The 23,598-nt window shown below is 45.4% G+C and overlaps 1 protein-coding gene across 3 annotated transcripts in view; it reads right to left on the minus strand.

Annotated features, from left to right (window-relative positions):
* Positions 1 to 249: 249 nt before the first annotated feature.
* PAO1 (polyamine oxidase 1) overlaps positions 250 to 23,598 on the minus strand; it is a 90,750-nt gene continuing 67,401 nt past the window's right edge. For 2 of the 3 annotated variants that reach the window (XM_087369777.1, XM_087369774.1), the window contains one exon: positions 253 to 743. In XM_087369777.1, coding sequence (XP_087225903.1) covers positions 663 to 743 — 81 coding nt within the window. In that variant the 3' untranslated portion in view covers positions 253 to 662. Of the gene's footprint in view, positions 744 to 23,598 lie in introns of all 3 variants that reach the window. The other variant, XM_087369775.1, reaches the window with a different exon arrangement.

Consider the following 23,598-nt stretch of genomic DNA (forward strand, 5'->3'; position numbering starts at 1 on the left):
CCACATTTGGCCCATTTTGGTTAGGTCATTAGACAAGTTCGAAGCTGAGAAAAGTTGCAAATACTAATGACTAAGTGAACCATGCTTAAATTGCCATATTTCATATAGGGTTGGAAGTTTTGGTGTGTCTAGAATAGCATTGCCCACAACCATTTCATAGCATCTCAACATCTTATCAAAGGACTACATTGCAACTAAGCTAACAAAACTATTGAAAAGGAGAAAATCTTGTAAGCACATGGGTTGTTGATTGAATAAAAACAACCAATACCATGAGAACAATGCAATACATCTACCATGACTTATGGAAGACATGTTTTCAATTTTTCACCTTGTAAAATAGTCTCACAAGCAAGTTTGCTTTGCAAGTTACCTCCAAGTTACAAACCTATATCCTTGCCTTACCCAATCAAAGACTACATTTTTAAACTAAGTCACGTAAGTACAAGCATATTGTTCCCATGCACACATAGCCCCAAAGAAGAGACTCATGAACACTACTATGAAAGCTTATAATAAAATCCGTTATGTATGCAATTTTGGGTGAGCATAAGAGATCAACGTAGTTCTTCTATAAATGTGGTACTTGTTTTGTGCTTACATGATCTCTTAAAGAAAGGTGTCTCCATCTAAGAACAAGCAAACACAACTCTCATAAGAGTTTAGGGTGAGCATTGTTTGGCCATAGCTTCTTCCAAGGCATTTAACTTGGCATTCCAAACCGTTCGCATGACTTCACGCTCCTGCAAATAGAATACATAGGGATCATGAAACAATTGAAAGCTTTTATATAAAAATTATCTTTATATAATGCTAAGAAAGTAACAACTTGTAAAGCCGAACAAATTTTCATTGTAGCCTTAACTAAGCAAGGCCCATTGCATACAAAAGCAATCTTAATTCTAGATCGCATTATCTCAAGCACTCTAGTTTTGACAATTTCACCCCAAGACACACATAATGACTAAGCTTTTCCTTCACTTGAGTTAGAACTTACCAACTTAAAAAATTATAGCATCAATCGGTCCACTCTTAAAGGTATGTCACATCTTCTAACTAACAAATTTAAAAAATAGTTCTACAATGAAGTACGACATTAAATCCCTTTGACTATATATGTAAAGCACAATACAGATTATTACAATTGTCGGCCCTCTAAAGGGAAAATGCCAATTGACCCTTCCAAGGTCATGTTACCTCAACTTGAGCATAACATATAGGAATAAGAGGTTATTGTAAATGTCCAAGCAATAGACAATTATTCAAAGATCTTTTCATAATTACATTTTCTTAAGCATATCCATTGGCACCCAATCTAGCTTTGTACTACCTTTCTCCCCCAAAAAATACGTTTATTTGATCTCAACATAGAGAAAAGGCTTCATGTACATACAATGTCAAAACTGCATACAACTAAGGGGTAACCTGGGTTCGACGACCAAGGAGCAAATCCATGAAGGGTATCTAAAGAGAAAAAGGGGTCCCTTCAAGATGCAAGTGGTAAAGCAATGAGTGCTAAGAAATCTTGAAATGAAGCGGCTCATTTTGCTCTATTTCCTTAGGAGTTACTTTTTGGAAATTTTTTACATATATTGATTATCTTAATATGTCAAATTGTTTTGACGATAGCTCTAAATAGCTAAGGGCTCTAGTTTATTAGTGAAGATGCAAGACATGGAATGGAATGAAAATTGAAAGTGAAAGCAAGAATAAACAACCATAATGGAAATGAAAGAAAGAAAGAAATGTACAACCAAAGTAAAGTACTTACATCATCAAGAAAGGCTTGAGGCTTGAGTGATTTGACATGAGAAAGTACAATGCCTTTATAGGATTGGCGCACACACACTGTAAGTGTCAAATGTATATGGGATAGGTCCCATAATGACACATGGCACTCTAGGATCTAAAGTAGTATAGTACTACTCTAGAACTCAATAGAAACACACTAAAAGTCACTCAAATTGACTCCATTTCCTAACAATTAGATTCCACTGTCAATAAACTTTCAACATGTGCCCGAAAATTCACATGATGTAAAAATGCTACCTTTTTGTTGGATGGCCTCCTAATCTTAGATAACTCCCTATACATTAGTTTGATTGTGAAGGACTTTAAGAGATGTGGCATAATCTTAGAGCATGGGGAACGCTTAAAACTTTTTTGTTAAGATTGAGGGGAGAAACCCACAAACTCAACAAGGTCGTCATCCATCAGTCTAGCCAACAACCCACTTTGTATATTCCTTGCATCTTTTGTGCATTTTCATACTGAAATTGTAATTCATGTAAGTAGGCTACTGGTGAGAGAGCAACCTGTCCCACCAAGTGCCTCCATGAAAATCTCAAGCTCATCAATGTAGAGGCCAAACAAGGTTGGTGATAGCGGGCAACCTTGTTTGATCCCAATGGTGCTCATGATCTCCTCAGTCCATCCGGCCTGTCAAAACTCTGCCTGAGACAACTCGCTCATAGAGTGCCATAACCGCCTAAATGATCCCCTGGTCATATCCCAATTCCTGAAGATGCCTTATGAGATGGGCCCATGGGACTATGTCAAAGGCTTTGTGAAAATTCACAAAGCAACAGTATACTCTCTACTTCCATGCCCTGGCCTACTCTATAACACTCGTAAGTGTGAGTACATGATCCATGGGAGAGAGAGAGAGGGAGACAGAGAGAGAGAGACATGTATGTATTAACGTCTGCAGGAGGCCTCGTGGGTCAATGAGACGGTGCAAAACCAAAAGGTAACTCATACAAGCCACTAAGGGCTGAAGCAAACGGCTCACTAAGGCCCTTGCTGAAAGCTAAAGTGCTAAGCTAGTGAACAAAAAAGTAGAGTAGCAAAATATCAAAATAGTATCAGGTGCTCAGAGCTAACGCTCCTAGTACATGACCAGGTTCCATATATCCAGGTAACCTAGCGGCTCTCTGATGAGATGTGAGGAGCTCTCGTATCTGTGTCTCTCAAGCTGCCTCTCGATGCGGTGGGGGCATGGTCTCCTCGATCTCTGTATCCGATGGGCTACGTCAAGGGTGATGCCTCGTCTTTGACGGTCACCTCTGAGGAGGCCTGAAATAGAACGTACCTCGATCGTGCGTGCTCTAGTCTCTCTCTGTGTCGCATGTGGAGTGCGTGCCTTTCTTCTGGCAGCATCGTGGTGGAGACTCCCATTGCTAATCCATGATGCTCTCATATCATCAAGCTCCTCTCCCTCAGCCTCACCGACAGCTGACTCAGATGCATAGAAATATGTAACAAGTGTTTGTGCTCTATTGATCTTGATGACCTGTGGCATCAATCCTTGCCGCTCTCTAATCTGTAGCATCACTATATCTCTCTATCATCGCATCTCAATCAGATAGAGCCCAATACAAACCTGATTGAAAAAATGAATCAGCTGTGTAAGTGGACCAAAGCCGTGCCCCTCCTGAAAGAGGCAGTGATATTGCCCTCGGATCTCATACTAGACTAGGCAGATACATAGAAAGTGCTCCTCTGTCTCGATCTCCTCCATCCAGCATAGTGAGCAGATCCTCTGCTCTCTGGGTATGCCTGCAACTCTCCTTGCCTCAATCCTTAGCTAATGTGACGAGACTGGCAACTGACCAATGGCAATCCTCAATGCATGTGAGACTCTCCTACCTCGAGGTACTGAGGTGTGATGACGAGACCATGCTCCGAGACCCTCAGGAAGTGGTCATGGTAGAACTAGATCTTGGTGGGAAACTCCTCTCCCCTGCAAGCCCTCGCTGTATGGAGCTGAAGGAGGTCCAACTGTATGATATGGTTGATCTCATCTCATGGGATCATCTCGGGTGGTGCATCCATGCTGTACTGAAAGGGGGTAAGTATGTCCATCTGAATGCCATGACAACCAAACCATGTGGATAACTGTGCGTACCATGCGGTATCAACACCGCTCTCTACAAGTAGCCTGGAAGACTCCAATGCTAGCCTCGGTAATCTCCATTGGGGTAAGACCCAAACTCTGTGGAGAAATGTCACTGTTTGAAAGATGGCATCAACCTGGAGAGGGGTCATGGCAAACTCTGCATGTATAATCTAATGGGATTGTAGAAACATCTAGAGGCTCTCGAGATGTTCTGTAGAGAGAGAGACTTGACAGTTAACCTTGGGGAAACCAAGGTTATAATCTTCAACACCTCGCGAGCGATGTCCCGTCGCCATAGTTTCACATACCGAGACAAGCCAATGGAGATAGTGTTCACCTGACCAAGTTTCAAGATGATCCATGCAGATACGGCACGACTCACACGAGCACGGGGTGCTCTGGCCCGACTAGAGAGGCGGTGCTTCCAGGCACACTTCCAAGACCCTCCAATGAAGGGTTGTCTTTTTGACACACTGGTGAGACTGACTGCCATGTATGCAGCACCTTTTTGTGGGAGTGATATTTCAACAACAAAGTGGAAGAGATTTGAGAGGCTATAGGTGATTATGGGATCCAGGATGATTTGGAGCAAGCCCTCAGTCCCGGATCTTATGGCAATGTCTTGTACCACTGAGGAAAGGGTATCCGAGGCATGGGCGAGATCTACATCATCTCCAAGTAGTGAGGCTGTAAGCTCTTGGGCTAAGTGGCTCACATAGACGGGGTCAAGGACACAGTCAAAGTGGATCTGGACCGGAGTGGATGTGGGATGGGGCCTCCCCGTAACTGGCATAATAGCATATAAATGAAAGGCTAGGTATGAGTGGTCAGCACCAAGTGAGGGGGGAGGCACAATAAATTAATGTATCCATGAGGCGAAGGCTAAGGGACTCACTAGGTAGTCCACTGTGCTCGTTCCCCCACGATGTGGGAAACAAGTGAGCCCGCCACATGATGGCCATCTCTGGAGACCACTGTATATGATCAGATCATGGACTGCCACCAACTCAAGTAGGTGTCGCCTATATTCTGTCACATATGTTGTGCTTGCTGAGTGTCTCACTATCCCAAGCCCTATTGCATCTAGCTCCAACACTATGGGAATCATATGCAAAGTCCAACAGGCCTACCTGTCTATCTCCTGTATGTGCATTGAAGTCATCAAGAAGAAGGATATCACCCTGCCTGGAGAACTCTATGATGTCATCACGTATCATCTCATATGGGTTGTGCCCCTCTGTAGTGACCTCATGTGCATACGATGATTTATCTCGGGGAAATAGCACACTGAAATGAAGATCGGTCGTGTATCTAGTAGCTGGATTCGTATCCACATGTGTCGAGTGTGCTCCTCTCTCCATACCACAGATATGAGTGATCTCATGTGTGATCTGAAAAGGACAGTCACCCCCCCAGACCTGCATACCCCACTGTGTCTCCTCATCTCCTTCCTCTGGGCTCACTCCCAAGCATATCCTGTCATGTGGGCAGTCCTCTCTCCCTCTCATGCGTCTCGGTGTAGAAGATCATGCCTCTGCCGGTGTATGTTTATGAGAAACCTCCTGGGTCAGACCAAAGGGTGCCATCGCAATTCCATACTGCCATTTTCAGGCTATTCTCCACCCCCGTCCCCGAAGGGAGACACCGTCATGTGCTGTCCATTTCCCCTTCTCTCCTTTCTGTCCTTTCTGCTCTCTCTCGGATGATCATGTTGCCATCTCAGTACACAACCCACTTCCATTCCTGTCTTGTTGCCATTACATGTACCATCCCCTCCCATCGGTGCTCTTGTTGCAAGAGCGTGAGATCATCATCCAAGACAGTCCTAGTGCCCTTCAGTGTTGTCCTCATGCTCTTAAGGGTGGACCTATCTGCTGCTGTCCAGAGCCTCACAATCAATGGCCCGGTTGGTGCATCCTCCTTAACCACCCTCCAAGCTGTCTCATACGTCAATTTAACCCCCATCTTAGTGAATAGTGCTGCAGCATCTGCCGTACAAGTGTCTCCTACTGTTAGCCCTCTAACTAGGACATTCAGGGCCTTGCTACCCGTCTCTTGTCTTCCTCCAAGGCATCAGAAATAAACTCCTTCTTGGGGACTGTTGTGCCCTTTTTTATCACATACTTTCATTCTAGCATTTCAGCATGTTTACCATGCATAGTGGCCTGCAAGGTTGCCATCTCTTTTCTGAGTGCCTCATTCTCAGATTTCAGCTCATCTATGATCTTGCTTCCCTCTGTTGAAGTCCCCATTGCATCCTTGAGTTGTTTCATTTGCTCTTTAACAAGGTTCAGCTCCTCATTTAGGGGTGGCAGAAACTTCCCATCCTCCGCATGTGCACCTGTCCTCAGCTTCTCATTCTCCTCTTTGAGATTAGCAACTTGGGCTTCCAATGTCTCAATCTAGGAAGCAAAAGGACTGGTTATATCCATCTGCATTTCACATAGTTAATTTGTCCTTTTGCATCTCCCCTTGCCATTTCTTCATATCATCTTGCATTTGGGCGCGTAGATTTGAGACCTCATCTTTCCTAGTTTCTTCCAGCTTCTTCTGTAGGCATTCAATCTCAACATCTTGCATTTTGCACACCTCCTTGACTGTTGATTGCATGCTTTGGCATTTGTGTCCTCCACCTTCTGCCTCTCAGTCCAAATGATACAATATTTTCTTTCCTTTTCACCTCTTGTTTTTTGGTCTGGTGAGCTATCCATTGTGTAGAAGCTGACTTGATTGTTGTACTTTCTTGTTGCAGGTCCAAGAAGGCCGGTTGTTGTACAATGGAGTGTGCATTAACAGCAGCAACTGGCGCAATATCCAGCAGCAAGAGGCACACTAACCAGGATTCCATGTAGCAGCAAGACTGCCTAGGTTCCACCCCTTCTCTCTCTCATCATTCCCCTCACTCTACTCTCTCTTCTCTCTCTATACTTTGCTGCCCACAACAGCCAACATCTCTCTCCTCTCTCCTCTCCCTCATCACTCACTCGACTCTCCCTTCTCTCTCTATACTCAGCTGGAGCAAGAATCGAGACAAATAGTCACGATTCTTGGGCCTTTTGGCAGGGCCTGTTTGAGGTGTCTTCACGTCTGGGTAGGCCGGGGATTGCAGATCAGTATAGGCGGGAACTGGGGGCTGCAGCATGTACTTCTTGCGCAACAAGTGGTGCCGCAATGGAGCAGCGACATGAACCCACGATGGAGTAGTCACGCCACATCTGGGCCTGCGTCAACCTGCAGCAGCAAGGCATTGTGCCACCTTGCAGCAAAGTGCCATGGCCAGGGGGGGAGGGAGGGAGGGGCGTGGAGGGCGTGGAGGGAGAGAAAGAGAGATTCTAGGTTCACTTTCAGCTAGTGAATGTGAAATCCCTTCTCTTCGAATCTCTCATGAGAGAGAGAGAGGGAGAGAGAGAGAAAGAAATATTGATGTCCACCACGGGAGGCCTCACGGGCCTATGGTACAAGGTACACAGAAAAGTGAACTCATACAAGCCTCAGTGGGCTGAAGCAAAGGGCACACTAGGACCCTTGCTGAGTACTAATATATGCTAAAAAAGTCGTAATCATGAATATAAATAGTCAACTGCAACTGCATAGTGGGCCAGATCAATCTATCTAGTATCACGAACAAACTGAAAAACAAGTCAGTCTTGGCACTGGGACTCAGAACATAATCAAAAACCGAAGACTAGTACAGTGATGGTTCTTTGGTGGGCTATGAAGATGTCTCGTATCTGTGTTTGTCGAGCTGTCTCGCGCTACGGTGGCGGACGCGGTCCCCTTGCTCTCTGGACTCTCTGAGCTATGTCCAGAGTGACCCCTCGTCTCTGTGGCCCACTGACGAAAGCTATGATAGGTCGGACCTCAAGAGAGTGTACTCTAGGGACTCTCTATTGCATATGTTGTCTCTGCACCCCTCTCTCGGTGGCACTGTGCCGGCTGCTCATCCAGGCTGCTCTCATGTTGGCTAGCTCCTCCTCCTCCTCCAATCCACTGTGTCTTGGGGCTGACTCACATGTATAGAAGTCTGTGACGCGTCGTTGAGCCCGGTCATTCTCTATATCTTGTGGTGGTGGTCTGGCCATCCTCTGCTGCTCTCTGATCTATCGTCGCAGAAGTTGAAGGGGAAGGAAAGGTGGAGAAGAACAACGGGGAGAGGGAGAGAGAGAGGAGTGACACTCAAGATGCGAGCGTGTAGTCATGAGCCACACCACAAACTCATAGGTTTTATTAGGATTAGGTTTTTACCCTATGACTGTCTTAAGTGTCATATTTTTAATAAAGGGGTGGCAATGTGCCTTTACCCCAACAACCTCCCACCTAAAGGCCAATGTGCCTAAAGGGGAGAAAAGAATAAAAAATTACAGCAATATACAGTTACTGTATACAAGACCATAAAATAAGAATGGTCTCATCCTAATCCCATGATGTGGCGGCAATGTGCAAACCGCTCTGTAGGCAAGCTCTTAGTGAGCAAATCTGCAGGATTATCATTAGTATGCACTTTCACAAGCTCAAGTCGCTTATCTTCCAGTACCTCCCTGATGAAATGATATTTCACATCTATGTGCTTGGTCTTTTGATGAAAGACCGGATTCTTTGCCAACATGATAGCACTCTGACTATCACAATGCAAAACTGGCATATCTCCTGTAATGCCAAAATCTCCCACCAGCCGAGTAAGCCATATTGCTTCCTTGAAAGCTTCAGTGGCTGCAACATATTCAGCTTCAGTAGTTGACAGTGCAACGCATTTCTGCAACCGAGACACCCATGATATAACACCTCCTGCAATATAACCGGTAGTAGACTTCCGGTTATCTGCATTCCCTGCATAGTCTGAATCTGTAAAACCATGCACCAATGCATCTTGCCTACCATAGCATATGCACAAGTCTTTGGTACCTTTGAGATACCTCAAGACGCCTTTCACTGCTTCCCAGTGCCGCTTGCCTGGATTTGCCATATACCTGCTGATGACTCCCACCGCAAAAGCAATATCCGGACGAGTGGCAACCATGGCATACATCAAAGAACCAACTGCAGATGCATACGGAACTTTGGCCATTTCAGCCTTATCATCATCTGATCTGGGGCTGTCCTTACTGCTGAGTTTTAAATGTGGAGGCAACGGGGTACTAATAGACTTCCCTCCCTCCATTTTAAACCTCTGCAGTACTTTGTCAATGTACTCCTTCTGTGACAGAAACAAAAGTCCCTTGGACCTGTCACGAGTAATCCGCATGCCAAGAATATGATTTGCATCACCCAAGTCTTTCATGTCAAAAGACTTATGCAGTTGTTTCTTCAAAGCACTAATCTCATGCTGAGATTTACTGGCAATTAGCATGTCATCCACATATAGAATGAGTAGCATCAAACTGCCATCCTTTGCCCGTTTGGTGTACAAGCAATGATCGGTCTCACACCTATGATACCCTTGGGACTGCATGAAGGCATCAAACTTCTTGTACCATTCTCTTGGCACCTGCTTGAGTCCATACAAGCTCCTCTTGAGCTTACACACAAGCTGCTCTTTCCCTTTAACAGCATATCCCTCTAGCTGACTCATATAGATCTCATCATGGAGATCTTCGTGAAGAAAAGCAGTCTTCACATCCATCTGACATAAATCCATGTCCTCATGAGCAACAAGAGCTAACACTGCTCTCAAAGTAGTCATCTTGACTACAGGGGAAAAGATCTCATCAAAGTCAATGCCTTTCTCCTGCTTAAATCCCTTGGCAACCAATCTGGCCTTATACCTCGGTAAAGCATTTGAATCCACTTTGACTTTGTAAACCCACTTGCATGGCAAAACCTTTCTGCCTACAGGTAGCTGCACCAAGTCCCATGTATCATTTTGAAGTAGGGAGTCCATTTCTGACTGCATGGCTTTCTCCCACTTCCTTTTCTCTGTTCTTCCCATAGCTTCCTTGAAGCTCGAAGGCTCACCACAATCTGTCAGCATGATAAAATCAGCCACATTATTGGCTCCTGGAACAAACCTGGCAGGAGGCCGTTGTACACGGGTGCTCCTCCTGACAAAATGTTCCGGATTAGGCTGCTGTCCAGCCTGTTCGTCATGCATGACGGGTGGCTGTACCACCATATCTGGCTGTTCTACAGCCCCATCTGCTGGCATATCCAGTGGTGCATCATTGGCAAAATTATCTGGCTGATTTTCAGCCTGTATACCCTCTTGAACAGGGTTACCTGCAGCAGCCTGCTGCTGCATATAAATGGGCATTCTTTGCTGTCCAACATCATCATAAATAACCCTCCTGTATTCCACAGGTTGCACGGGTTCCTTGTGTACACTATCCTCTTTAAAGATGACATCATTGCTGCGTATAATCTTCCGTTTAACGGGATCCCATAACCTGTACCCCATTTCACCTTCGTCACCATAACCCACGAAGATGCATCTGAAAGACTTTGGCTCCAGTTTGGTGCGCAGTTCTTTGCATATATAAGCAAAGCACTCGCAGCCAAACACACGTAAGTGCTTATATGAAGGTGGCTTGCCAGACCACACCTCCTCTGGCACTTTCAACTCCAAAGCCTTGTTTGGCGACCTGTTAATAATGTGAACTGCTGTTTGCACGGCTTCTGCCCAAAAGCCATGGGGTAATGCAGCATAAGACAGCATAAGACAACATACATCGAACCTTCTCCTGAATAGTTCGATTCATCCGCTCACTTACACCATTTTGAGATGCATTATGAGGGGCTGTGAGTTCCTGTTTAATGCCCTTAGCTTCACAAAACTGTACAAAAACATGTGACACATACTCACCCCCATTATCGGATCTGAGGCATTTCAGCCTGCGACCTGTCCGATTCTCAACCTGAGCGACAAACTTCTTGAAAGCATCTAAGGCATCGCTCTTATGCTTCAAGAAATAGACCCACACTTAGTGTGTGGCATCATCAATAAAAGTAATGAAATACTTTGCACCCCCTAGTGATAGCTGTGGCATCTCACACAAATCAGTATGCACTAGATCAAGCGGTGCTCTATTTTGGGGAGTTCTCCTCTTATGAGGAGTCATAGAATGCTTGCCAAATATGCAATGATCACAAGTAGGCAAATCTGAAAATGAAAGAGACGACAGATAACCCAAACGTGACAGTTCTTGCATTCCTTTAACAGACATGTGTCCCAACCGGCTATGCCACAATGAAACCTTTGGCAGCTCGGTTATGGCAACAACATGAGTACCCACACTGGAAACATAAAGAGGGTACAAGGTATCACTCTTATAACCCTCAGCCACTACAACCTGGCCATCAGTAATCACCCATTTGGAATCCCCAAATGTGGTGTGGTAACCACTGTCATCCAACAAGCCAATGCTAATCAGATTTTTCTTGATTTGCGGCACATGGCGGACACCATCAAGCATAAATATGCGTCCATCAGGGAATACTATCTGTATACTACCAATCCCTGCAATCTGACATGCATAGTTGTTCCCAAGATGAACAACTCCATGAGTACCTGTGTAGGAAGTAAACCACTCCCTATGAGGAGTAACATGAAAAGAAGCACCTGAATCCAAGAGCCAGGTGTGCATGTCATGGCCATCAATAACCAAGGTATGTGCAATTACAGCAGAAGAGCATAAAACATCATGTCTGTCACTGTCACTATCCTCTGCTGCAACATTCACTGCATCCAAGTCATCTGCCTTGGCCTTGCCTTTGCCTTTGCTTCCACTGCCTACATCCTTTGTTTCAGCCTTCTTGGCTTTCTGATCCCGTATGAACTTGAAGCACTTAGACTTCACATGTCCCTTCTTGCCACAATAAAAGCATTCAATATCCTTTTTGCCACGGGACTGACTGCGGGATTTGGACTTACTAGCAGATCTCCCCTTCTGCTGAGTCCTGCCTCTATCCTATACCTGCAAAGCATTTGAAGACTTGCTGCCCATATTATTTTTCCTGCTCATCTCCTCCATAAGGAGAGAGCTCTCCACATCAGCATATATAAGAATGACATTTGAATTTGACAGGGTGGTCTTGAAAGTGTCCCAACTCTCAGGGAGGGTACACAACAAGAAGGTAGCCTTGAACTCCTCATCAAGATTCAAACCCTGTGCAATCAGCTGTGTAAAGATGGCAGAACTCACTCAAGTGTGAGGTCATAGTTGTACCTTCCTTCATGCGAAGATCAACCAGCTTCTTCAACCAATAAACCTTACTCGCTGAACTCTTTTGGGCATACAACTCTGCTAGCCTCTGCCATAGGCCATAAGAGGTCTTTTCAGCCTGAACATTGAACACAAGAGTATCAGAAATAGTAAGCATGATAGCTGCCCTTGCGGACAAATCAAGCTCTTCCCATTCATCATCTGCCATGTCAGATGGCTTGACACCCTTCACCCTTATGGGCTTAGAAATCTTCTTTAGCAGAAGTACATTCAAACACTGTTCTGCCCATAATGCATAATTGTGTGCTCCTTCCAATTTCTTTATGTTCAGAATTGAAGAATCACTTCCCCCTGATGCCATATCAGATAAGGAAAGTTCCTGACTCCCTGTAAGTCAAAAAATGACTGAATAAAGTTCTGATTTCTTAGAAAAAAAAACCTGCTCTATCAAGAGCCAGAAGCACTCACAATAGTGCTGTTTTTACTGTCAAAAGGATCTGCAGCAAAACAGTAAATTTCCCTCCAGTCACTGTACCTTCTGACACACTGTACCGTGCTCAAATAGGCATAAAACAGTAACTTCAGAATGCTGCAGCTGTTCCACAAGCGCTTTAACAGTGCATCATCAGCTGACAAAGCACAAAACACTGCTGTAAACACTGCTGTCTTGATCACTTCTCCCACCTCAGATGAGGTATTGCACTGTTTTAATATGCATAAACCACTTGGCATACACTGTTTTGTTCACTGAAAAAAAAGGCTCCAGACACTTCAGCCTGTCACAAACCTGCAACAGAAAATGGGATAAATCCCAAGCAATCACCCTTCTGCCAAGGGGATAAAAGGCATCTGAAGATCTCTGACAGTAACCCAAGTGCTCTCAAGCAAAATCTGGGCAAAAGCCCCTTGATTTGACACCTGTACCAAGTGAAAAACAACCTCAACAATGAGGGATAAGGCATACAATGTGCAAATCTCTCTGACAAAATCAACTAACAGTGTAATGCATATACTGCCCTGTGTAGAAGTGACATACACAGATCCCAACGTACAAACACTCAATGAGGAACCTTTTGAGCACTGTCAACGATGGACAGTTAGGGACCGAGTAAACTCGATGCGCCCTAGCCAAGCGTGGCTCAACTGAGGTTCTCTGAGTGTTGCACAAGAAATGTGACCTGCAAGAAAATGTCACCTCCACACTGCGGAAATCGAGACAAATGTGTGCACTCTGGCACCACACTACCTCAAGGCATACAAAGCATCAACTGCCGGGCAAAAGCCCTATGATCTGCTCACCCGTAAACTGAGATTCAAACCCAGTAAAAGCATATATCCTCTGTCAAATGCATAAATTCCGAATATCTGTGCACAAGTCCTCCTCCAAATAGGAGGGAAATAAAAGAAAAGTACTTGCTGTACTTCACGCAATACAATGCACCTCGGGAAAATTCCAAATCTCCTCGCTGTACCTGCTATACTTTTCTCGAAATTTGAGATTTTCTTCTTCTTCCTCCTCCAATGCTTCCTAGGCTTGCGTGCCTAGATGCACGTTCAGTTGCACTCGTGCTGCACACAACTCGTATTCCAGCTGTACCAGCTGTACTAGTGCTGTACTAGCTGTACCTGTTGTACTTTCAGCTCGTGTACTTGTGCAGGGTACGAAAAAAAAAATTTAAGTTCCTGACGCTGCTCCCAATCGAAAAAGCACCTCCCTGTCGCAGTTCGTACGGCGGTCCGTACGGTACGGTCGACAGTACGGTGTCCGTACGGCTGTACGGACGTCCGTACGTCCGTACACGACTGTACGGCGCGAATCGGCTCGATGCCCGCACGCTGCCTGCGCCCACGCGTGCGCTGCCTGTGCCCACGCGCTGCCCGCGCTGCCCTGCGCTGCTGCCTGCGCTGCCTCTCGTCGCCCCGCGTTGCTGTCCCGCACTGCAGCCCTAGCTGCTTGCGCTATGCCAAGGGCACAAGTCCCAAGGGGGGTAGAGGATATGGTAGGCAGGGGTAGAGAGGGAAGAGAGACTGGCTCTGATACCAGTTGAAGGGGAAGGAAAGGTGGAGACGAACAACGGGGAGAGGGAGAGAGAGAGGAGTGACACTCAAGATGCGGGTGTGTAGTCATGAGCCACACCACAAACTCATAGGTTTTATTAGGATTAGGTTTTTACCCTATGACTGTCTTAGGTGTCATATTTTACCCTAAGACAGTCATAGGTGTCATATTTTTAATAAAGGGGTGGCAATGTGCCTTTACCCCAACAGAAGTGTCTCTCGGTGCTGATGCATCTCCATGAGATAAAGCCCGATACAGACCTGGTCATGGAAATGGATCAGTCGTGACAGGGCGCCAAAGCCACTCCCCTCCCGGTAGAGACAGTGGTAGCGCCCTTGGATCTCGTAGTAGGCTGGGCAAACAAAAAGAAAACTCCTAGATCTCTATATCCGGTGGGCTACATCGAGAGCAATGCCTCATCTCTGGTGGTCCCCTCTGAGGAGGTCTGAGATAGGTCGGACCTCAATCGTGCGTGCTCTCGCCCTCCCACGTGTCATGTGTGGTCTCCACGTCTCTCGTCCACTGTATCTTGGTGACGGATCTCACTGTTGATCCATAGTACTCTCGTCTATGAGAGAGAGAGAGAGAGAGAGAGAGAGAGAGAGAGAGAGAGAGAGAGAGAGAGTTTATTAAAATCCTTCGAAAAATGAATGGTTTATGAGATTGAAAGAACTTGATACAATGAGCTGAAAGGGCGGAGCCTCTAAGCGGGAATCACCTATGATGAATACAAAAGAGCCATAATCATAAAGATACCAATATACAAAGAGAAATCTTTGAGCTCATGGAGAAGATGGGAGTTGGCAACACTGTAATGATCATTTGGAAGTTGGCGGGAAGGTCAAGTCTAAGAGGGGAGGGTCAACTATGTATGAGGCTGCGGTGGCATAAGAGGCTTGAAAGAAGGCTGATAACTTCAATAAGTGTGGTGCACTGTGGTCTCCTAGCTATGGCCTTGCGTCGAACAAGTGCAACTATCAATCCTGTTGGCCACACCTCTGATCTAGTGACCAGAGAGGGAGGGTCCCCTAGTTTGATCAGTGCCTCAACTACTGCGAATCATCCGTGATAACATAAGAACCTGTAGGCACTCCACTTGAGCCCACTCTATATCTGACAGATGTGGCCTCCAACTAGGGCTGCCATACATCCCCGCTGGGCGGACCAAGGAGTCAAAAAGCAAGGCCTTGGTCCACGGGTCCTAAAAATGCAAATGGAAGCACTACCTCTCTAGTCTGGCCAATGAAGCATATCCTCTGCTCAGTCGGGCCTGCACCGCCGGTCTCATAGTAAAGATTGGTCCAGAGAAAAGAACCCCTAGGTATGTATATGACGAAACAATCTCAACCGACGACACGTCGAAAGTCAACTGCTCCCGGTGCATAGCGGCTCGGGATGTGTTGAAGATCATGACCTTGGTTTTACCAAGTTTGACATTTAAATCATGGGAATCACAAAAGGACTGTAGTGCATCTAGGTGTCTCTGGAGACCCTCTGCTGAGGAACATAAGAATGCCATGTCATCTGCGTACAACAAGATTTGAATCAAAGTGCCAACGACAGAGCATCCCTCCCCCTTCAGTGTCTGCATAAGTGTCTCAAGCTCATCAATGTAGAGGCCAAACAGGGTTGGTGATAGAGGACACCCTTGTTTGACCCCAACAGTACTCGTGTTTGTTGGGGTAAGTATGATCAAGGGCTTGCTCTATGGTGCATATGTGCATCTAAGGGAGTCACATGTGTGTTTGTGTGTGTTGTAAAGGCACATCAAGTGCTATGATGTGTCTAGTGTGTGACCTAAGTGATGATGTAAGACAAAGGCAATCCCACTGATGTAGGGATTGATTCCCACTGATGTAGGGACTGATTGCCACTATGTAGGGAAGGTATTACCTTCTCCCCCTTTCTATAAGAGAGAGTCTTCTCTCTCACAATCTTAATAGAGATCTACCATCCTTCTTTCATTGTGCTCTCACACCTCTTGCAAGATGCATCTATTCTATCCTACGGGATCTTACAATTGGTATCAGAGCTTTAGGTTCTAGATCTAGCCTAGCCTAGCATTAGATGCTATCTCAAGCATAAACTACGAGTTTCTTCATCTTCTCCATTTTCCTCCTCCTTCCCAAAATCTTTGAGAGCTCTGTTCTCTGCCTACAAACGACCATTGCCCAAACCCTTTGAGCTGTAAACTCCTCTTGTATGGGCGAACTTCCATCTGCAAGCATTTGGTGAAATTTCGACTGTACGTGAAATGCCAACACTCACACTCCTCGACGAACATTCGCGCAATTCCACCTCTGTACCTACCTATCTGCAAATTCCTCTGAGCCCCTGCTCGACGACACTGAGGGCAAGCTGCTGCTGAAATATGAGCTCATTTGGACAACAGATGGAAGAGAAAACGACGAAAAACCAGTGGTCTTCTCAAGCTTGGCTATGGCGACCTGACGCAACATTGCGCCTCTCCTTGCTGGTAGCCCTTCTCTGGTATAAGGCCCTTCTTCTTGCATAAAAATCCCCTTGAATAGAGCTATGAGCTGTGAGAATTGCACCCTCCAAGTTCAGGTCTCTGTTTTGGACAGTTTTGACAATGTTGTGAGTTTGATGCTACATTAGATGCTACTTTAGCATTTCTGATGTTTTAAAGTGTTGAATAGCTTCAGTACAACTATGGCTACAGCTTTGCTTTAAGTTGCTACACCTGGATTTGCTTGAAATGCTTTCATTTAGCCACCTCTATGAAGCATGCAAGTGAAAACATCATTTCCATTATGTTTTGTAGTATGGAATTTGGTTGCAAGCCTTTGCTACTCTAAATGCTTGTATTTTGAAGCTCTTCAATTTTTCTAGCCTTGTAAGAGAGTAGACACTGCCCATTCTGGGTTAGACCCTCTCATGGCTACCATCTTGAATATGGATAAGTTCAATGGTAAAGGCTTTCACACATGGCAGATGAAGGTTAAGTTTGCATTGATGAGGGAAAACCTCTGGGGGCTTGTCAAACCGGCTTCAACCTCTTCTTCAACAGCCTCTAATGCTGGAGAATCCTCAGCTCCGACACGCCCGGCAAGAGATCCTACTAGAGAGAAGAAAGCCTATGGCATCATTGCTCTTGCCTTAGGAGATGACTATATTCATCACATCTCTGACTTAGAGTCTCCTTCAGAAGCTTGGCAGAAGCTTGACATTATTTTTGGTGCTAGCTCTCATATCTCAAAATTGTCACTTAAGATTGCTTTCTTTGAATTAAAGATGGTTAGTGGCACTCCTTTGGCTGCCCATGTCAATCATATGCGGAGTCTCATGACTCAACTTGCTTCTATCAACTCTCCAATCACTACAAATGATGCAATGGCAGTGTTGCTCAAAAGTATGCCTGAAGATTATGATCATGTTGTTACCACTTTGAAAAATCTTCCTAATTCTAATCTTGAAGGTCTTATTTCTGCTCTTCAAGAAGAAGAAAGGCACATGGAACTCCGGAGAGGCAATGACACAGCATACCAGAGAGGCAATGACACAGCCTATGCCATAAAAATTCAAAAGGGCAAGTTTTCACCTTGCAAACATTGTCGGAAGACTAATCACCTCTCAAAAGATTGCTTCAAGATCAATCCATGCAACATTGTTGCATGAAACGACCGTTTCGTGGCCGGAAACAAAAACGGGCCGTTTCGTAAAACTTGTTTTTGCCCTAAATCCCAAAAGTCGTGATTTCGCCGCCTGGCTCCATCTTTCGCCGCCTCCCGCCCATTCCACTCCTCCTGTGCATCCTTGCAGCTCTCTCCACCTTCTCTAAGCTCTCTCCATCCCTCCATCCTTTGCTCTTGTACTCTCCATCCCGTTTTCCTCGGACCTGTCACCTCCATCCTTCTCTCTACATCCTCTTCATCCTTTGCTCCATCTTCTCCATTCTGCAAGCTGCAGCTTGGCAGCCTACTCTCCATCCCTCCATCCTTCTTCTCTCCATCCTCTCTTTAATCTTACCTGTAACATCTCCATCCTCCTTCACTTCTACCTCTGATCCTCCAGGCTCCTTCCACCTCTCCATCCTCTTTTACCTCTAAGCTCTCCATCCTCCTTCTACCTCTCCATCCTTTCTCACTTATGACCTCTCCATCCTCCTTCTCACCTCTCCATCCTCCTCAATGCCGAGAGATTCTTATTGGGTCCATGTCTCCCTCCTGGATAGTTATAAAGGAGGCGGTGGCTCCAAGAAGTGGAGATGCAACTATTGCGGCATAAGCAAAACGGGGTCTGTCACACGGGTGAAAGACCAACTAGCGGGTGTTCCCAGCAAGGATGTAGGACCTTGTGAGTTCATGCCTACTCCATTGAAAGGTGGCCTAACAGAATGGAAGCGTGTGCGTATGGCAACCTTGGCTGCAAAAAGTGGAGGACAAGGCTGCAAGATGAAGAAGAGGCTGCTGACACTGAGCCATTGGATGATGCCAGCACATTGGGTTCTGCAAAGAGAAGTAGAGGGACATCAACTACATCGAGCGCGGGTCCTAGTGCTACAAGAACACCCTTGCCACATGGATCAATTAGTGTGGATGCTAGTGCGGGAAAAAGAGGATCACTGCAAAGGTCTAGCATTCAAGCACGCTTGCAAAAGCAAGCAGTGAAGGAGGCCACTAGTGAGCTCACAAAGCTCTTCATACAGTGTGCAATACCCTTTCATGTGGCGAAGACTACACGATGGAGGAAGGCCATGAGAGCCGTAAGCCGCATTGGGTATGAATGGGAAGGGCCTACATATGAGGCCTTGCGGACAAGAGAGCTAAGAAGAGAGAGGGAATGTGTGGAAGACCAAATGAAGCCCTTGAAAGAGACTTGGAAAAAATATGGATGCACACTCTTATGCGATGGATGGTCAGATGCACGCAAGAGGAATGTGTACAATATTTTAGTGTCTTCTTGCAAAGGAACCATGTTCTTGAGAGCCATGGACGCTTCCACTGCAGGTACAGTGATTACAGGGTTGTATATTTGGGAGCATTTACGAGCAGCCATTATGGAGATAGGTGTTGAGCATGTGGTGCAGGTGGTGACAGATAATGGCAGCAATTGTGTGTCACCAATGGGTATCATGTTAGAAGATGAGTTCCCTAAGATTGTGTGGACACCCTGTGCCTCATATTGCCTTGATCCTTTGATCGAGGACCTAGGGAAGATACCTTGTATTGATGCCATCTTCTCCGCAATCCGTAGTATCATGAAGTTTGTCACGAAGAGACCCAAAGTCCTCAGCATCTATCGGGCTTACAGTGACCTTGAGCTATTGAAACCTCCAGCCACAAGGCTTGCTTACATGTTCATAGTGGTGGAGAGGCTTGTGCGAGTGCGCCAGGGCTTGTTGCGCACGGTTGTGTCTCGGGAGTGGGGAGATTGGGATGATAGAGGCCAAGCAAAGTCTATTAAATTTTTTCGCATGATCATGGATGAGTCTTGGTGGAATCAGGCGGAGGCATTAATCAAATTGATTAATCCTATCTACACGGTGCTTCGCATCACGGACATGGAGGGAAGCACATTAGGGCTCTTGTACGAGTTTATGGACAAGATTGGAGAGGCCCTCAACAGAAACACTTCCCTATCGCCTGATAAGTAAGACTTTTTACTTTTGTAATATGTATAATTATTGCAGTTACTAAATTGCAATTTGTTATCATGAAGCCTGGTATATATTATGTATGTACTATTATCTCTAGTCTATGAATTTTGCATGCATAATGCATTCTAATTTCTTGTGGCATGATTTCGGGTTGAGTCCATCCGTGCTATATGGAATAAGCGGTGGAATTGGTTCCACCGCCCAATCCATGCGGTGGCACATGTATTGCATCCGCTCTGGCGCAGTCAAGAGCAATATGAGAATGACGAGTTGGAGGAGGGGATGCAACAGTATCTGCAAAATTGGACGGGTGGTGACTTGGAGATGCAACAAAGAATGGAGGATGAACTTCTATTGTTCCGCAATCACAGCCTCTCCGTTGGTCGACCTACAGCTAGGCTCCGAGAGACACAGTTGCAACCTGTCTCCTGGTGGGAGAAATATGGCAACTGTACTCCTACTTTGGTAAGAGTCTAAGAGACAAGTTCCAACGCCACTAGTTAGAGCTTAGTCGTTAAGTAATTTGAAGTTTTATCTACTACAAATATGTTTAAAGTTATCAAGTTCCTGATACTTATCTCTGCTAGATTGGCTTATGGCAGAAACGCCTTGCTATACGTGTTCTCTCACAGGACTGCAGTTCCGGTCCTTGTGAGAGGAACTGGAGCACTTGGGCCCTCTTTCACACAAAGAAGAGGAACAGATTGAGCATGGCTCAATTGGAGCGGTTGGTGTTTTGTCATTGCAACCTCCGTCTCCTTGAGTTCGCCGCCGGCTGCCCCGAACCTCGCCAAGTGAATGTAGACAAGGTGGACGTGGAGAAGATGAAGGCCATACCAGATATCCCACGGGAGAAGCTGGACATATACACCATGTTGTATGAGGAGCTGTCAGCACCAGCACACCACACACGATCATACACTCAACCATCTGGAGATAGTGCTAGTACTTCAGCTGCACCCGATGGTCCTGATCCTGATGTTGATGATTCTTCTTCAGACAGTGACACAGATGCCTCAAGCTTATCAGAGGACGCACAGGATGACGATAACGAGGAGTCCATGGATGATGCAGATGATCAATAGTCCTCCTTTTTTTTATATCATCCATGGGTGCTTTTATTTTGAGTCTTGCATGACTCATGAGTCATGATCATGAAATTTGTGGATCATGAATCATGATCATCTATGGAGTCTGGACATTGGATACTTTCAAGTTTCAAGTTTCAACTTGTGTGCTAAGTTTAAAGTACTTCAAACTTCTAAATTTCAGATTCTTGTAATGCCAAACTTGTTAGTCATGACTCATGATACATGTTGATTTCAGATTATTGAAGCATCATTCAAGAATTTAGAATCATAGAGGCATGAATGATGCGTTGATGCTTGAAGGCTGAAGCTTCAAGTATAGATAATTGTAATTTGTATTATGTATGATTTGCACTCTATTGATAATTATATTATGTATAAAAAATAAAATTTTATACATAAATTGTATCATATTGCCGTTTCTTCCGTTTTCGTTTTGGCGGGGCCCGGAAACTCCATTTCTTCCGTTTCTTCCGTTTCCGTTTCGGCTGGTAACTATGCCATGCAAACATTGTGGCAAAAACAATCACCATGAAAAGTATTGTAGAGCCAAAAAGGAAGAAGCTACAAAGTCAGAAACTGCCAATCTACTTTCATTTGATGAGTCTCCACATGATGAAGACTATGCTTTTTAGGCACTTTGTCTTCTTTGTTTATCATCACTTGGTCAAATTTTGAGGTTCTCTGCCTGGAGTAGTACTCCAAAAAGAATATGTAAATCACCTCTGGTCACCATATGATGTAGGCCATGTGATATGTGTTTTGACTATCCCATTTCTGTGAAACTCACACCCTTGGGAACCCTTGCTAGCATGAGATCCTAGCCATAGATTAATCCTTGACCACCATGAGATGGCATGAGAAACTATGAGACTAGATGAATCCTTGACACTGCAAGAGGCAATCCCTTGAGGGGGGTTTGTTGGGGTAAGTATGATCAAGGGCTTGCTCTATGGTGCATATGTGCATCTAGGGGAGTCACATGTGTGTTTGTGTGTGTTGTAAAGGCACATCAAGTCCTATGATGTGTCTAGTGTGTGACCTAAGTGATGATGTAAGACAAAGGCAATCCCACTAATGTAGGGATTGATTCCCACTGATGTAGGGACTGATTGCCACTATGTAGGGAAGGTATTACCTTCTCCCCCTTTCTATAAGAGAGAGTCTTCTCTCTCACAATCTTAATAGAGATCTACCATCCTTCTTTCATTGTGCTCTCACACCTCTTGCAAGATGCATCTATTCTATCCTACGGGATCTTACAGTGTTCTCATCTGTCCACCTAGACCCTACCCGAACTCTACCTAAAACCCTCTCGTAAACTGCCATGACAGCCCAAATGATCTCCTGGTCATAATCCAAGTCCTACAGACGCGTGATGAGGCGGGCTCTCAGAACCGTATCAAAGGCTAGTGAGTGGGTCACCAGAGCACCATGGTCCTCTAGTAAGGGTGTAAAGTCAATATATGTGAGAAGTATGTAAAGGCGAGCTGAATATATAGGTGAGAGGATGCGGTCGAGATGTATGTCATAATTAGTGTGAGTGATCTGTGGAGTGGGAGGTGCTATGAGATGGGGTGTCGAGATAGTAAAGAAGAGGTATGTGTGATCAGCCCCGGGAGGACAAGGTGCGACCGTAAAACCAATGATACGATACAAGAGGCAACAGCAAGGGATCCCATGATGTAATGCCTAGATCTAACAGAGCTTGCCCGTAAGATGTGACCGGAGCTCATCCTCCGTCAGTTTTGAAACTCATATCATGGCTATATCCTCTGTTAGAATTATAGATATAATTCAGCGGTGACCAATGTAAATTAATAAGCTAGTTAGAGGCACTTTTCCCTCTTTAAGAGGTTTTTCCCCCTAACCGCAGGTAGTTCACTAACTATGGTTAGTGACTACTAAGGTTTTGTCACTAGGACAAAACCTTATCTCTAACTCTTTCAGTTGTACTCTTTACACTCTTCTATTGCAACTCAGCTCTCAAGCTTTCAGCTCTCAAGCTCACACTCTCTTGCTCTCTCTCTCTCTCCCCAATCTCTCACATTTGGTATCAGAGCCAAGTTGAGCTCTTGCACCCAGCCCATTAGCTCTTGCTCCTGCTGTAGCTCCTGCTCCTACTGTCGCTCCTGCTTCAACAACCCGTCCGTACAGTGCCGTACATTCCGTACAGGTCCGTACGGATCTGCTACTCCAAAACCTGCGTCGCTGAGTTGACGCCGTACGTGCCGTACGTGCCGCGCCATCGCTGTTTGTACCTGCTGTACCTTCTGCGTAATCATCGTTGTACAATCTACGTTGGCCGAATGTACCTGCGCTGCCCGTACCAACACACCTGCAATTAGTTCGCCGTACTTGTCGTACAACCTTTGTCATCACCATACGTAGCACATGTACCTGCGCGTACATTCCGTACAGCAGGTCTTCATTCATGCTTCCGTACAGGCTTGACTTCCATACAGTACTTCCGTACTGGTCATGCTTCCGTACAGCAGGTCGTCATTATTGCCACCATACAATCTCTCACATTTGGTTTGTACAGCTCGTGCTACCGTACAATTGCCGTACAAGGCCGCCTTGATTCCGTGCAATTCACCGTACATCTACAGTATGTACGGTACAACTGGTTGTACCTGCACACAAGCTCTTTCTTGCAGGAGAAACTCGCATGTTTTATCTTTGGCACGCACATCTTGCAGAAAGCCATTGTTTGGCTCAGTTTTTGGGAGTACATTTGGGGCATCTTGTTTGTTGCAGACATTGCAATCAATTTG

Source organism: Dipteris shenzhenensis, chromosome 31 (genome assembly GCF_047967505.1).
Source record: "Dipteris shenzhenensis isolate YYH24624 ecotype China chromosome 31, Dip_SZ_1.0, whole genome shotgun sequence".
NCBI classification, from domain to species: domain Eukaryota; kingdom Viridiplantae; phylum Streptophyta; class Polypodiopsida; order Gleicheniales; family Dipteridaceae; genus Dipteris; species Dipteris shenzhenensis.